At 38.3% G+C, this 17,648-nt stretch overlaps 1 protein-coding gene across 7 annotated transcripts in view; it reads right to left on the reverse strand.

Moving 5' to 3' along the window:
* Positions 1 to 17,648, reverse strand: part of atrx (ATRX chromatin remodeler) — a 146,013-nt gene that overhangs the window by 31,736 nt on the left and 96,629 nt on the right. For all 7 annotated transcript variants that reach the window (XM_069892819.1, XM_069892818.1, XM_069892822.1 and 4 more), the window contains 5 exons: positions 15,449 to 15,566; positions 5,258 to 5,388; positions 3,402 to 3,490; positions 762 to 928; positions 304 to 457 (listed from right to left, as the gene is read on the reverse strand). In XM_069892819.1, the coding sequence (XP_069748920.1) occupies positions 304 to 457; positions 762 to 928; positions 3,402 to 3,490; positions 5,258 to 5,388; positions 15,449 to 15,566 (659 nt within the window). The remainder of the gene's footprint in view (positions 1 to 303; positions 458 to 761; positions 929 to 3,401; positions 3,491 to 5,257; positions 5,389 to 15,448; positions 15,567 to 17,648) is intronic.

Below are 17,648 nucleotides of genomic sequence, written 5' to 3' on the forward strand. Positions count from 1 at the left end.
AACAATGAACTGTTGAAAGAGAATGGAGATTTATTTTCCCCACCAATACATGCTAGATAACATCAAGTTCACAAGATACTTTTCAAAATTCCACAGTACTCTACTGATCAGGGTGCAGTTAATTAGCATTTTATTTTTCATTGTCATGTATATCACATGACATTAGACTTTTTGGAAGTTGTGCCAAGTTGGCAATATGAATTGGGGGAAAGAGCGAAATTACAACAAAGATTTACTTCATACCAAAATCAGAAGGAACATATAACTTAACTCCAAGTTTATAATTAAGCAATGACAACTTACACTTTTTCTCCAATTGCCTCTGACATGTATAGAATCTCAAACAAGATGGCCATTTTTCCAGAATGGTGAACTATTTCTGCATCAGCATCTGTAATAAATTCTTTGTACCAGTCAGCGGCAGGACTACCTGGATTGGAACCAGCGGAAGGCTTCACTGCAAGCACCAAAATTGACACGACTCAGAATACAGTACAATGGACCACATACAGAATGCAAAGTGGATTATATAGTGCATAATGCGATGAAGCTGGATTATTTTATAACCAAGGAAAATGTTCTAACTCCTGTTAGTTCCAAACTTGCATAGAGAATGATCACACCATTGTTTGCTCTGTAGCAATATCACATTAAATTAATTCTATTGAACTAAATACAGTAAATTAGTGTTGAATGCACGACATCAATAATATATTAATATGCTTAAAACAAAGATCATAAATAGCAAATTAAATTCTCACCATCATCTGGTTTTGCAGCAATAGATTCTACAGGTTTGTCTTCCGTACTTCCTTCTCCTCCACCACGTGATCTTGAATTCCACACCTTGATCACTTCCACATCATTGTCACTGCCACTTTCCTTGGAGCTGCTTTCATTTTTCTTCCCGTGCTTTTTCTTCTTTTTACTAAATTTTATATAGTGAAAGCAATGAATAGAGCACACATCTATCATGGTATTATAATTAGGTTATGCAACACATTTCCAATCACATTTTTGGCAGTATTCATAACTGCATGAAACAGTCAAGTTGTCCAACTCACCCTATTATTGCAAAAATGATACAAGTTCCCAAATGAAATATTGCCTAATTTACAAAAGCTTAGGCATGCTTTGATTAAAAATGATATTAGTTCTAAATATTAACAAAAACTAAAGTACTTATCTGAACCACAGGCTGTTGGGAATTTCTTCACCTCAAGAATGGCTCTCATTTTTCAATATTGAGCGTTTTACACAGAAAGGATATTTGTGGACCATGTAATATATTGGTTAAACTATTGTTAGCCACTACCCTTTGATAAAAATGGCCAACTTCCACCCATCAAAAGCCAAAAATGCTGTCATAGAAATACACACTCAGCACAAAATTTCAGTTTAATTTACTGACGATTACAGCAATATCCTGATAATTGGGTTAATTTTATTTTAATATATGTATTCGCAATGTAAAGAAAACAACTGCATTCAGGATAGATGAAGAGTGTATAGCTGAAATGAAACTCTTTTCAACAGGCCTGACAACAATTTCAGTTATTACTGCACAAAATAAAAAAAATCTAACAATTCCATCATAGTTTCTCAAAATGATACAATTTTCATTCATCAGTTCTCAAATGCTACGAAAAGTGGCTAAATTTAACAGACCACGTTCCAATATACAGTATCACAGCTGTTTAAATATCCACAACGGCGTAAACTTTATCCTCGTTCACTTTAGAATGAGATCAAAACCACAAGACAGCAATAAAAAGTTTTAGTCACTGGGCATTGTCAATTTCACACTGTTATATTGGAGTTTCATTTTTTCAGTCTCATCAGCCCCATTAATTCTATGCAAATGACCACCTTTCAACCCAACTGTGTACGTACGGTTTTACTTGGGGTCCTGAAATGTTATGGCTGCACGTTTTCTTGATCAATTTTAAAAGTAAACAAACTTAAGTTATCCAGTTTTCAAGTCAAACTAAGGAACACACTGCACCTGTACTTCTCACTCGTTCTCTTAGTTACTTATGCTTTGATTTGCTATATGACAGAAACTAGTGTCACATTACACCAGTTGCTCAATTGTTCATCATTGCTTAAGTGCACCATAAAAAATACAATAGAATTTGAATAGGGTCAAAGTGAACTTGAAAGCAAAGCCTCATTATAGATAGGAATCTAGTCAGCGCATCTCTAATGGCTTCTCTCCAGCCAATCAGCTTCAGAACTTAGGAATTATCTGTGACAGTACATCTCAATCATACCAATTTCCACTGAACACTTTGAAGTAGCCACTTTTAGAAGAAAAACAATCAGAAGCAAGGGCAGATCAGTTATTGGCATCACAAAGCCGCTGCGCTACTCCAGGGATCAATGGAAAAAACAGAGGCAAATATAATTTCATTTTGGGTTAACTGGCACAACTGGTTGAACTACTGCCTCACAACTTCAACAACCCATGTTCAATCCTCACCTAACAATGCTGCCTGAATGGAGTTCAGAGGTCCTTCTTGCAATCACATTTGGCCACTGTAGATTGTCACTAGTGTGAAGGTAAGTGATAGAATCGGTGGGGGGTGGGGGAAAATGACACAATTAACAAGAGGCTAAGCTTTTTTAAATTTGCAACTCAACTTGTCTGAACTTGAAATACTATGCACAGATAGATGCCCTCAATCTTTAAAAAAAGCCGCAAAGGCACTGAGAAAATGGATCTCAGGGGATCAAAGGGTTATAACCATCAGAAGAGTCTATATCATGGCTCTCTTCTCCAAAAGAAAGTATGTTGGAAGGAGCATGAAATAGATGTGACAGATAAGAATTATGATGTCAGATTGGGGAAATATAGGGAAATATTAATGTTAACACGAGGAACCATACAAAAGACAAACACTAAAAATGCCAATCCAAAAATAATTCAAAAGCAATACGTTTTTCCATGGTGTTCATAATGTGGAAATTCCTACTGCAAATTAAGTTAATGGGATAAATCCTTTAAAGGAAATATAGATAAACACTTAAATCAGAATGAAATTGAAAGGTTAGATTGACAAGGTTGGACAAAGCAGAGCACAAAGTATAAGCAAAAGCACAGACCACTTGGGCCAAATGGGTCTTTTCTGTATTTATACATTAGTTTAGCTTGTTGGTTTAGGAATATAGTTCTCCACTGTCCAAGTAGTTTTGGTCCTCCTTACCTCCAATCAGAAATAGTTTAAAATCACTTTCCAGCATCTGACAAGAATGTTTATAATACAAGTACTCAATCTGTTATCATTTTGTATTATGAATAAATAGGTTTAATTAGGCTATTGTTTTCAGTGCACAGAATAATTTGCAATATACAATTCAAGTTGTTTTTCTTAAGTTAATAGATAAGCAAAAAGAAAAACCTTTTCTCATCTTCCGAGGAAAGACTCATTGAAGTCTCATCTGAATCTGATGCAATGAATTCATCCATGCTGTCCTCATCAAAATATCCCTAAACAAATAGAAAGAGAATGATTATTTAAGTACATTTTTCTCATAGTTAACATTGCTGAAAACATTGAGCAATTGTCTATACTCAATCACACTACTTTTTCTTCACAATTTCCTCAATGATACTCTTCTATATCCTGGAATTCTCTACCCAACGTGTCAAGTGTATCCTTGCCTAAATAACTAGTGTTCAAGTAGATACCTTTGGGATAATTAGGGATGACCAATAAACTGTGGACTTGTCAATGACATCTAAATGCAAGAAAATGAACATAAAAAAGTAAACTTTTTTTTTAAACTGTAACCTGGCAAGTAATCAAAAGATGCTTGAAATAAGTGTAGAGACTACTTTCATTAAGATACCTTTGTCAATAAATGGAAAAAAATTCAATGCAGGAATATGAAGATGGCCATTTCCCATTCAACCCAAGTATAGCTAGTAGCAAATCTGGTTATTTAAAAAAAAGCTATATCTGGAAGCTTGTGGTCCCAAACAAGTACCCTCCATATAATCTTGATGCTTTCAAACATTTAGGTGATTTTGTCTGTTAAACATTCAAGACAAAAGCAAAAATATTCCAACTTGACCCTGGTCCAAATGGCAATTTACTGCCAACTCCACATTATGCAGTCACGATGATCATCTAAAAAGTTACCAAAGACCTAAAAACATGACAAATACTTTTAACATAGGATTCCATTGAATATTCAAGTTTTAAAAAAAAAACTAATGCAAATATATGGGGTTCTGCGGCTGAAGGACACACACGGGCAAGCAAGCTGTTGGAGACTTGTGGGCAAGGAACCCACAAAAGGTTTCCAGCAAGGGTCTCACACCAAACTATGGGGTGCTAGACACTAGATCAAGAGAGCCAGGTATCAGATTCAAGAGGATGCTGAGGGCAAGGTGCTCTCCCAAAGGGCTTTGGGTGCTGAAGAGTTCATTGTGTCAGAGATTTTGGATGTGTGCTTGGGTTACCAATGGTTTGTTTGGCTGCAGGAGCTCTGGAGGTGAATCCATGGACACTTGTTGACTCTGGGATGGGGGTGGGGAACTCTCATTTGCTTTTCTCTTTCTTTGACTGTATGCTAATACCAAATCTCTGTGTCAATGACAAACTAAAAGCAATTTCATGTAATATTAGATTTCTGTTTTATTACATGAGAATAAATAACATCTGATCTGGTTTTGTGTATGGTTAATTCTTCTACCTTTTAGTGAATGCTGCTTGAAAAAACACTGGTGCAGCAATTCAGGCAACTGAAGAACATTTCACAGGGACTCAAATTCTGGTTTGAGTTTTCAGTACAGGCCTCGACTGGAGTAGTAACTTTACCACTATACGTTACCAATGCAAACTTTTGGTAATTGATTTAAGTTTAATTTAGATACAGAATGGTAACAGGCCCTTCTGGTTCACTAGCCCATGCCGCCCAAATAAACCAAAGTGGCCAATTAACCAACTAATCTTTGGAATTTATGTATTCTGGTTAAAAATTCTAGGCTTCCAAAACTCAACTTTCAAAATGTTAGTAAATCAATCAATACTAGACAGAATATCAAATAACTGCTTAAAGAGACACACATTTCAATATCTGGCAAATGTTACAGGAAGATTCAATCGCATCAAATGGGTGTCAGAAAATATTGCATTTAGCCATTTAAAATATGCAATAAACTAACCATGAACTGCAATAATTTTTTAACTTCAGTGGCAAAGAGCAAAGAAAAACCATAAATATAATTCACTGTATTCATTTGGTCTACCTTGTTTTCTTTACTGATATAGTCCAACTGCAGACACCAAGGATGGGTCCATATCCGACTCAACATCTGAAAATCTTGAAATAGTCTGGTTCCGGTTTTACCTCTTCCACCTTCATTACTCAATCCTACACCTGAAAGCAAAGTTTGAAATCTTAAGATTTACACATTTTTCACACCTCTGAAAATACCAATAGGCTGTTCAAACTAATTTCAATGACACAAACTAGAGAATTGCTTTTTTGTGAACTCATTAACCTAATTTAAAGAAATTTTACTTAAAATCATGGTATGATCGTGTTTAAATATTCCTTTGTGCAATCAAGACATTTTTGTTTAAAAAATGCCAACTCAATTTGCAATCGAGAAAAGTTAGGAATATTCCTAAGACATGGTCAGTATCATTTTGAAACCTATAACACTATTTGGTACAAAATTAGCAATCACACCATGTCTTCAGTCATTTGCTTTGAGCCAACCATGTATTTTGGTGATATCATAAATATATGAAGTCAGCCACATTTATGTGAATGATATGCAATGCTACCTCGATAAGGTTCCAGTGACAACAGTACATGCAACTTGGGCATGTGAGAAAGTGGAAAAGTTTTGGGAAGATCTAAATCAGGTATTAAATAAAATCACAAAAAGCAACATACCAAAAACTCCAGAGATCTTTCTTCTAAGTATAAGAAGTAAAGAATTAGGACTCCAGTTGGATGAAGCACAAAAAAGATTTATTATGATAGCCTTAGCTGTAGCAAAAAAATGTATAATGTCAACCTGGAAATCAGAAGAGAGCCTGAGAGTACAGCAATGGTACATAGAAATGAATAAATGTATTCCATTGGAAAAAAATAACATACAATTTAAAAAATAAAGTCACAGTATTCGAACAAATTTGGGAATCGTACATGGAACACAACAGAGAGGGCCTACCGTGGACCTCCATCCCCTAAAATGACAGAATGAGAAGACGATGAAATCAACTGATCCAGAGTGTAAAAGTAGATGACACAATTTTCTTGTTTATTTTCATTGTGTGATGACATTGTTTAATGGGTTTATTGTATATGTTGAACGTTTAGTGGGTAGGGAGGGGGGTAGGAAGGAGGGAGGGAAGGGAGGGGGAAAAAGGGGGAGATAATGACATTGTGTATATTCAAGAGGGAAATGTTTGTGTGTATTTTGGTTAATATGGTTCATAGTGTGAAAAATATATTTAAAAAAAATAAGGTTCCAGTGTTGTTCAATAGTCATCCATGAATAAATTGCAATTCCTTTCATTGGACCATGAGAAAAGTAAATGTTTCCACTACAAGTTAACTTTTACCACTGATTCCATTCAAATTTCTCTTCTTTCTTCATAATGTCCTACATAATATTCATGATAATGTCATCAATAAAATAGATGATCTATTCATTATGTCTGAGGGACACTATGGATAAATTAACCATCAAATTTTCTACAAAAGTGACTAAACTTTAAAAGCGCTCTATTGATCGCGAGACAGTTTGGGATATTCCAAGTTAGTGAAGGGCAATGTATCGTTTGCTTTCATTGCTATATATTATTAATACATCTTCGCTTTGATATACAGTTGTATGTGTGTGCATGAACATACATATAGTATTACAAAATATTATGCAGGACACTTGGAAGAAAGAAGAGAAATTTGAATGGAATCGGTGGTAAAAAGTGATCACTGAGGGATCAGAGGAGAGGGTGAGCAAATTTAAGTTCTTGGGGAGTCACTATCTTGGCAGACCTCACACATCAATGGCATAGTGAAGAAAGCATGTTAGTGCCTCTATTTCCTCAGGAGTTTGCAGAGGTTTGGTATGACACCAGAAACCCAGGCAAATTTCTACAGAGGTGTGCTGGAAAGTGTGCTGACCAGCTGCATCATGGTCTGGTATGGGGACTCCAATACCTATGAGCATAAAGCCCTCCAAAAGGTAATGGACACAGCCCAGGACATCACAGGCAAAATCTTCCCTGCTATTGCCATCGGAGAGCAGCAGCAATCATCAAAATGAACAAAGTAATAGTAGGGAAGAATATTGAAAGTACATTGGTGGGTTTCAAATAGAGATTTTGAAGCAATGAAAGCAAGTCCAGTAACTAATGAATTTTAAACGTACACATATTTAAGATGAACAATAAAGAAGAAATGGAGAATAATGAAGTCAGTTCACAGAGGATTATTTGAACATGACCTTCTTTACCACAAGTGGTTTTGTAGGCAAATCAGAAAATAAACTGGCAGCCATTTTGATGATTAACTGAAGCCAAGAATAAAATTCAGCTACCCGGTGACCCAGAGGTTGAACAGTGAACTATCTAGGCTAACAGCACTTTGCGCAAGTACCATATATGCTTGTGTATTAGTTGATCCCATGTAAAAGTCCACCTTGCCCCCTGCTCTTTTGGCCTAAAATCTGCGTATTTTCCGTATATCCCGTGTAAAAGTCGACCCCCTATTTTTGGCCCAGACCGCTCGCCCATCCAAGTGCCCAACTTTCTGACCACGAACTCTTGCCTCAGCTGCCTGCCCAAGCTTCTGACTCCCCGATCGCAGATCCTCACTTTGACTTCCTGCCCACCAATGTCCCGATCATGGATCCTTCCTTGCCTCAGCCACCTGCCCATTGGAGCTCCCAATGGCCTGAAAGTGGACTTACCACCCAGTCCCAGACATCTGAGCTCCTGACACCTTGAACGATAGTGGTACTTACCGCAGTGAAAAGTAGTATCTGTGTAAAGGTTGACCCCAAAAAATTAGTCCCCAAAACTAAACTATTACATGGTATAGTTTAATAGCAGATAAATGTACAAGTCCATTTCTTTTTAGTTTATTGTCATACACATTATACAATGTACATCTGCTCAAAATTCTTAATTGCTGCAGCTGAACAGGTACTTGTAAATAAAAACTACAACTGCAAACTAATGAAATTAAATTAAAAAGGGACAATATTTACAATAATCAGCATGCGAAAAAGTGACAGTATAGATAGTCCACGTTCACGAAGAAGTTCAAGAGCCTGACGACTATTGTAAAGAAATTGTTCTTGAATCTAGAGGTGTTGGGTTTTAGCAGTGAAAGAGCTTGTGACCTGGGTGATGGGGGGCTTTTGGGATGTTGGCTGCCTTTTTGAAGCAGCGTCTCACATAGATGTCTGAAATGGATGGGAGGTCAGTGCCTGTGATAGACTTGGCTACGTTTGCTCCTTTCTGGATTCCTGAGCAATTGTATTGTCAAATCAGTCAGTATACATTCCAGAGTATCAGTAGTTTGATAAGGGTATTGTAAGGTAAAACATCATGAGATGGGAATGTGTAAGGAGTTACCCTGTGCAGGGCTGTAACAAGAAGGGGAGGTGTCCTTGTACTCCTGTTAGGTAAAACATCATGAGATGGGAATGTACAGGGCTGTAACAAGATGTGAATGCATCCTTGTACTTACAAGATAAGAGAGACATTGATGGATTGAGAGGCAGGAAGCTAGCAGGGAAAGGATAGCAACAGTTTTAGTCATTGGACAAGTAATGATATGATGATGTTCTAAGCATGTATCCAAGGGTATAAAAAATCACCATTTTGCTGATAACGGCAGAATGCATTCTCCGACTAACTTTGTTAGTCGCAAGTGTTACAATCCGGTAATAAAGAACAAAGAACCCTGATTTCGACTCAGCCTGGTGTTTGTCTCACTCATTCATGAACAAAGCAGACCTAACAGTATCCAACAGCATAACAAATCTTATAAAGTAAGAGGCACTAGTGTGCCTTCTTCACTGTTGCTTTGAAATGTCTGGCTCCAGGAAAGGTCTTCTTGAGATATGGGCTTCCAGGAACTTGGTTCTGACTCTCTCCTTCCCATCAATGCAATAGATGAGTGGTTGCTCAGCCTCTCCTTCTCAAAATTGAAAATTAGCTCCTGGATCTTGGCAATGCTGAACGCAAGATAGTTGCTTTGGCATTATCAACCAGGTTCTCCATCTCTATCCTGTATTCTGATTCATCATTTCCAGTTATTTGGTCAACAGTGACATAATCAATGAATTTGTAGATCGAGTTGGTGTTGTACACCACTGACTACAGCCAAGTTCAAAGAGTAGAGAGTGGACCAACCGCACAGGCTCAGGGTGTCCCTGTGCTGATGGTCTGTGCAAATGAGATAATGTTGCTGAACAGCACTGACTAGAGTCTGATGAGGAAGTCAAAGATCCAGTTGCAGAGGGACGGACAAAATCTTAGGTCCTTTAACTTGATCATGAGTCTTGCTGCTATGTTGTTGAGCTCCAAGCTACAGACAATGAACACAAGGACATCAGTGTTCCTGTGATCTACATAATCTAACAGAGTGGATGGCAAGCGGGATATCAATTGCCCTTGACCTGTTGGGATGATAGGCAAACTAAAGTGGGTCCAGGTCTTTCCTGAGACAGAAGCTGATTCGCTCCATAACCAACGATAAAGCACTTAATCATGGTAGATGTCAGTGCCACTGCTTGATAGGTCATTGAGGCATATACACTCTTCTTGGGCACTGGAATGATGGATGGCCCTTTGAAACAGGTTGGGTCCTCCAACTGCTACAGAGGGAGCTATTTATCATGGAATAGGTGTCCTCAGATAATTACAGAAAGCAGCAGCACAAATGCTGGAAGGCAATAGTATGTGTACTCTCATCCATCATATCTGAACACAATTTTTATTAGAACTGCTAGAATGTCTGAAGTTTTCAATTATGCTGGTTTGCTACATAATGATACATTTTGCCTATTGAACAGCAAATTTCCAGTTGACATCATTATTTAAAAAAAATTGAAAAGCGGAGTCAGCTTTCAATAAGTCACACCATATTCTTAAGACAGCCAATTAGGCAAAAATGACCTTGCTTCACAGCAAAAGCCTGACATCTGGTTCAAATTCACCATAGTTAAGCCGCTGTATCCCATTAAAACACACAATGATATCAGAGCAAAGTTGAATGAAAATAAAGTTCAATCTTATAGTTATGAAGCATTTAAATAAAAGCTTTTAAGATTAATGCTCCATTGTAGTTCTTAAAGATCTTGCAGATCTTGTTCAGTAGTTACTGTCCTCAAAAAGCTTTGTGAAATGTTGTACAAGTTATACTGATTAGGTAATTGTGGCCTCAAATTCAAAGTGTTCTCTGATTGCCGAAGAATAAGCTTTAGGCTAATTAATTGAGTTTTAAAAGCTATCACAAACAGACCATAACAAAATTATTAATGATAGATATCTACCCACTTGGCAGTATTTGAAATAACAGTCAGCACCACAATGCAGGACCCTGAACGTTAACTTCAAAAGTGAGCACCTCATGCTGTTCATAATGACATTACATAGTACACAAATTCTGCAAAAACAGTTTTTTGTAACATTCAACAGGGTTTCCCACTTCCTTGCTTCTTGGCTATGGCACCATTATTTGAAATTAAAGATTAATTTGGTGCCACTGTTTAATTTGACCTAATTTCCCTGTTAAATGTGCATGGCCTCCTTGTAAGTCAAATTAACATCTGCTATTGCATCTCTCTGACCATCATTTTTTCCAACCTATTGCAGACTTGTTTCATTGTGCACGAGTTTCCAACTTGCTTCAAATCCTTGGGTGCCACGGTTGGCATAGTGGTTAGCGCAGTGCCTTTTGTACGTTCACCCCATGTCTGCGTGGGTTTTCCCCGGGGGTGGGGGGGGGGGGGGAATCTCTGGTTTCCTCCCACCATTTGAAATATACTGGAGGTGTAGGTTCATTGAGTGGCATGCATTCATGGGCCAAAATGCCCTATTACTGAGCTGTATGACTAAATTACCGTATTTGATGGCATTCAAGACCCCCCCCCCCACCACCATTTCAGTAGGGAATATTACGATTTTTTTTAGTGTATTTAGGGTAAGCATTTAATGTTATTGAAATATGTCGATACAATACAGCAGGAAAAAACACACAATTAGGACCACAGGAAAATTTAAAAAAATAATAATACTGCTGTAATTTGCAAAAGGAAACAAAGGCAGCTTAGCTATAGCAGAAACTGCTATTGTTGGTCTCTGTGCTGGTCCCACTGCCCTCCTGGTGGCCCACTGTTGGTCCCCGCACTGGTCTCGCTACCCTGCTCTCTCCCAGGGTGGGGGATGGAGAGGGGAAGGAGCATGATGGTGGGATCAGTACTGGGACCGACAGTGGGCTGCCAGGAGAGTCTCATAACAGCCTGCCTCAAAACCCCACATAGATCCCACCCCCCCCACCACAGTCCGCCACCAGCCCACAATGATAGATGGCGGTGATGCTAGTGAGCCATGCAGTGACGATGGTCACTGTCATTGTTACTCACCATTATCACCCTAATTTCAACTTCACATACAAGTCCTGGGTATTGCGGACCATCTTCCTTTATAATTGCTTGGAAAGACTAGAGTGTCGTTGTTTATGACTCGTTCAAATAAATTTTCTTACTAATGTTGGAGTTGAGTTTTTCACAGTTTATGAAACCTTATCAGTTACTACATTACTTCTACTTTCTTGCATGGTACTAAAAACTATGATACAACATTTAAACAATGCTTAAAACGATGATTATAACAGTCAATAAAGGTATTCGGACCATCTCCATTCTTTCCATCTTCACAGAACAAAGGAAAACTCAATAAACTGATTGTTTATTTTAAATACGCAAAAAGCCAGCCACAACCTTTAAGGTGGCTCTTACCAGGAGACACTCACAGAATGTCCACACTCTCTGCTGGCTTCTTGCAGAACGTGCATGCAAGGCAATTTTACTCTTACACCAGGGGATATTTTTGGGAAAAAAGTGGGTCTTGTATGCCATTAAATACGGTAAATTAAACTTCACCTGCGTCTTCATCTGCATTCTGAACAATTATAATGATGAGAACTCCTGCCTAAACTAGGTACAAGCCTCGTGCATAACAACATATAGACCCGCAGTAGCAGGAAAAATTGTTGGGGAGAATTCTGAAGGACAGGAGCCACCAGAGAGGCGAGGACTGAGTGGTGGTTGTCAGAATGAAAAAAAGCGTCTCACAAATATAATGGAATTTTTGAAGAGGTTACAAAGAGGATTGATGAAGGCAGGGTGGTGAATGTTGAGTGAGTGTATGTCTACATACAACATAAAATATAATAGAAAGTTATCTGCCTCTATAAAGATACACATGCACACCCACCCTGATACAGACAGACCTGCCCACCCACCCCATACACAAGCATCCGCATGCACACACGCACCCGGTTATGCATTAGATCAGCAGCAATGGTCATTCTTATGATTAATGAAGAACACAAATCCAGACAAGGGCGACATAAAGCGGCCAAACAAAAATGGGCCCAGAGACAGCAAAGAGGTTAAATTCTTCAAAACCATTTTCCAGTAGTTCCTCCTTTTCATTAGGAGAACATAAGCAGCCTTTTGTTATTTCATTTCAATCCTGTCTTACTTAGAGGATGGTCAAGCCCTTTCAATCTTGTCTTCTGGTTTCAAAATGTCCTTGCTTTCAGTAATGTTTCTCCAAAATGTCTCGTCACAAGTGACATCATTTCTGTCTTCGAAGTTCATAATGCTTTCTTCAAAAGTATGAATCGTGAGTCAATGGCCTGTCTGGTGACCATTGAATTAGGTTCTGCTTGTTTGAATAACTGTCTCCAAATTTCCATTCTAACAACAAAGTAAAGAGTCTTGTATTTAAATAGATGGACTCCTTGAGCGACCAGCAGCTCTCTCTGCTTACACAGCTATTTCTCCAGCAAACACCTATTGTTTGAGTTCTCAATAGAGAGCAGTCATAAGACTTTTAAGACTGTTTGTCGTTTTGAATCAGCAGTCTTTTTAAGCAAACAGGCTTCCAGTAGAACAATGGGTAATCAGACTCATCAACTTTCAAAATTGTTTGCATGTGTAAAGGTCTTTGGTATCTGTAAATGTGCCCCTGTCCACCCAAAAACAGATATATATTATAACTAAAGATTAATATCAAATCAAACCGTCACACGCATATCTACCAAAAAATATGCACCTGCACGCACCTACCCCCCCAACCCCACCCCCACCCCCACCCCCACCCCCACGGAAAGTTAGATCACATGAAAAGCAGAGCAAGCTGACCAACTGAATTAAAATTTGGCTTAGTGGATAATGGAAGGATTTAGAGGGTTGCAGTGGAGGGATGTTTTTCAGATTGCAGGCCTGTGACCAGTGATGCCACAGGGGTTGATGACAAATCCACTGTTCTTTGTTACCTATATCAACTACATTACCATCAACATAGTCGTAGAGAAGGTAATGTCATTAGCAAATTTTACAGCTTGGAAGGATATCCAAGTTTACAACAGGATCTAGATCAGCTGAGAAGGTGGGCCAAGGAGTGGGAAATTTAACTCTGACAAGTACAAAGTGTTGCACTAAGTCAAGCCAGAGTAGGACTTGCTCAGTAAATGGCAGGTATCTACAAAGTGTTGCAAATCAAAGATAAAGGTAGTGTTTGTTATTCTTGCCATCATTGGGTGGGCTATTGACTATAAAAGTTGGACCTCATCAAACAACTGTGCTAGGCATTACAAGATTACACTTGGAATACTGTGGGAGCAGTTCTGGATGTCCAGCTATAGAAAGGATACATTGGAAGGAGTGCAGAGGTGATATGCCCAGATCTTTGTTCCTTAGAGCACAGGAAGCTGATTGGTAACCTTAGAGATTTATAAAATCGTGAGGGACATGAAGAAAGTAATTTTTCATAAGGTAGGTGACTGTAGAGGGAATAGATTTAAGAGGGGCAATCTGAAGGCATTTCATATCTGGTACAAGTTTCCAGAAGATAAACTATAATGCAGGGATGATTTTGCTGTTCAGAAGATAGCCCTTCCAAGCAATATATCTGTTAAACTAAGAAGGAAATGGATCAAATGCAGGCAATGAGACTAGCTCAGAATGTCAACATTATTGGTATAAACGAATTGGGCTGAAGGGCCTGTTCCAAGCTAAACGACTCACATTTTCCTTTGCTCTATTGTCTATTACTTGTTCTTGTTTCTATCCCAAGCCATTGTCTGAACATCACAAGGCAGAAATGATTTACAGAGATGATTAAAAAGTGGTTTTCGAGTTAACTTTCTGGCAGTTGTTTATGGATTTTATTGCCTTTAAATTTCAAAGAATCTATTATTTGAGTACGTCTTCTTTTTATTTCAGATGCTAAACACTCTTTCCTTTAAGCTCTGCTGTGGGCCATGAAATAGCACTTCAACCATCCCGTCTTCAAAATCAGTCTGTTTCTCATAGGGATGGGAAACATTTCACTGGCATTTCACCAATCACAATTGTGATCCCAGGCCAATGAAAATTAATTTTGGTCTCACACTGACTCTGCCAGGCAGCCACCACACTCACACCCAGTCTGCCTCAGATACACACACACAAAAAAAAACACCCAAAAGTTTTGGTTTTTAAATGCCCACATTTCAAAGGAACAGTTAGATTTAAAGAATTAAATTTGGATCTACAGCCACATTCCACAACTCACTCCACAATGTCTAGACAGCAGGAAGACCCAACTCCAATTCATCACACTTCACAATGCAATTCCACTGTGACACTGAAAATACACGAGTTATTGAATCCTTGTCCTCTCTGGGAAGGCAGTTCACTTCTTTTACATACAGGCTTGATTTCAGTTATTAAACATATAAAAATTACAGCACAGAAAAAGGTTAGTTCAGCCTTTCTAATCCATGGCGAAGACCTTCTTGCACCTGGTCCCATTTTTAAACTTTAGACATAGCATGGTAACAGGCTCTTCTGGCCCACAAGTCCATGCCGCCCAATTTACACCCCATTATCCTACACCTCCGGTACGTTTTGAAGTGTGGGAGGAAACCGGAGCCCCTGGGAAAAACCCACACAGACATGGGGAGAACGTACAAACTTCTTCCAGGCAGCACGGGATTCAAACCCAGCTCCCGATCTCTGGCGCTGTAAAAGGGTTGCATTAATCACTACGTCAACCGTTTTGTATAACATGCAATAGTAATCAGAAACTGCATTATCTGCAATCCTTTCAAAGCTAGCCCCCAAATGAAAACACGAGATATTTGCTATAAAAATCTAAACTATAAAAGTTTGTTTTAAAAGTTTGTCACATACCTGTAAAATGGTCAAGATAGTATTGATAAAGTTTGCATTGAATTGGCATCATTCTCACAGCAAGAACATACTCATATTTTGGAGGCAGGAATTTTGTAAGTGCAGTGTAATCTTTGCGCTTTGAAAAGAAAAGTAAATTGTTTTTTTTTACAAATTTAACAAAATAAACAAGTATTACGATTAAATTCTTCATTAGGATAATTTGCGAGATAAGAAAAGGAGCAAGGTTTATAAACAACCAGTCACTTCAAATTGCATTCTCACTTCACTGGAGAATGCACCTTTGCCCAGAATCTCAGAGCATGCAAACGTCTGTGACTGAAGGTGATTATCCAGAAAATAACTGAAGAGAATTCAAAAAGAGCAAAAATCCTCACTGGACAAAGTAACAAGATGTCGTATGCACATTTAAATTTAGAGACAGCACGGTAACAGGCCCTTCTGGCCCACAAGCCCGTGCTGCCCAATTAAACCAATTACAAGCACCACAAGTGGCAGGAAACCCATTTGGTCACAGGAAGAACACACATGCTCCTTGCAGACCAGCACTGGATTCAAACCAGGGTCACTGGCGCTGTAATAACGCTGCACTAACTGCTATGTCAACACTGCACTAACTATGCCACTCTGTGAGGTTTTTGAATGTCAGGGAGAAATAGAAATGAAAAGAAAAATCATCAGGATGTTGAGATGAAGATTTTGAATGAAGGCATAGAAGACAGCAACATGCTACGTTGATTTCAATCCACAAATCAAAAGACAAAACAAAGTGGTCTCACTTTTTAAGAAAGGAGGGAGGAGAAAAAACAAAGAGCTGTAGATTAATGAGGCAGATATCAATAGAAGGGAAAAATACTGGCCTCCACTATAAATGAAGTAATAACAACGCAGTTGAAATGGGATTTCTGGCTGCATTTTGTTTTTGTTAATTTTTTTTGTCTCAGTTAAATCCCTCAATTGGATGACCTGTACAATTCATCCCCACGGCAAACCTGACTTCATCCTAACAGCAGGTGGATTGCAGCTATCCCTCCTCCTTCATCTCTGTAGCTTGATGCTAACTTTTGTTCTTTCCCAGTATTGACAAGTGCCTTCAAATTGAAAAAAATTCCTTTATTTTTTCTCCCCCATTGATGCTGCCTGAATGACTAAAGATTTCCAGTATTTTCTTTTTATTGCAGATTTTCTAGCACTACTGTATTTTAATTTTCATCCGAGGGCAAGCATGATATGGAGTATATGCATTTTCAGAAAGCCTTGAACAAAATACCCTAAAAGAGTTCATTGAATAAATTAGTGGAATTTTGGGAAATTACTGTGGTGAAATTAAAATAGGTTAGTGAACAGAATGCAGTAGGAATAAATAGATTCTATTTGGGTAGCAAGGCAACAATCAGGCAGGTGACAAGAATCACTGCTTTGAACGAGAGGTTCTCAATCCAGGTCAATGATCTGGATGCTGGGATCAAGTGTAATCCATACAGGTTTGCACATAGTATAAAGGGAGGCTGATGCCAAGATCAAGTGTAATCCAGACAGACTTGCTCATATAGATAGCACAAAGGCAGGTGAGCCAGGATGTGAATGGAAAAAAGCTTCATAAGGATATAAACAGCTCTGAAGTAAGTATAATATAGAAAAATGTGTGGTCATATTCTTAAGCTGATTAAAAGAAAAGCAAGGGTTTTTTCAAAATAGTAATATGCCTTCATTCAAAATCCTCATCTAAACATCCTGATGATTTTTCTTTTCATTTCTATTTCTCCCTGACATTCAAAAACCTCACAGAGTGGCATAGTTAGTGCAGTGTTGGCATAGCAGTTAGTGCAGGGTTATTACAGCGCCAGTGACCCTGGTTTGAATCCAGTGCTGGTCTGCAAGGAGCATGTATGTTCTTTCTGATCATCAAAGATGATCAGAGCCTTGAGTCCCATTGCATTTAAATCACTGAAAAAAAAATTAACATTTAGTTCAGCAATAAATTAGGAAGGAAAATTATATGCTGCCCTTTACCAAAAGAATCGGAAATAAAGCAGAGATGCCTTGTTTTAAATTATGAGGCCCCAGTGAAACCACAACAGAATATTAGATGAAAGTCTGGTCTTGTGACCCAAGAATATTTGTGCTAAAAGTGCAGCAAACATTCGGCAGATTATTTCTTGGATAGCAGGCATGTCATGGAGAGCTTACACAATATACA

Source organism: Narcine bancroftii, chromosome 8, assembly GCF_036971445.1.
Source record: "Narcine bancroftii isolate sNarBan1 chromosome 8, sNarBan1.hap1, whole genome shotgun sequence".
Taxonomy (NCBI): Eukaryota; Metazoa; Chordata; class Chondrichthyes; order Torpediniformes; family Narcinidae; genus Narcine; species Narcine bancroftii.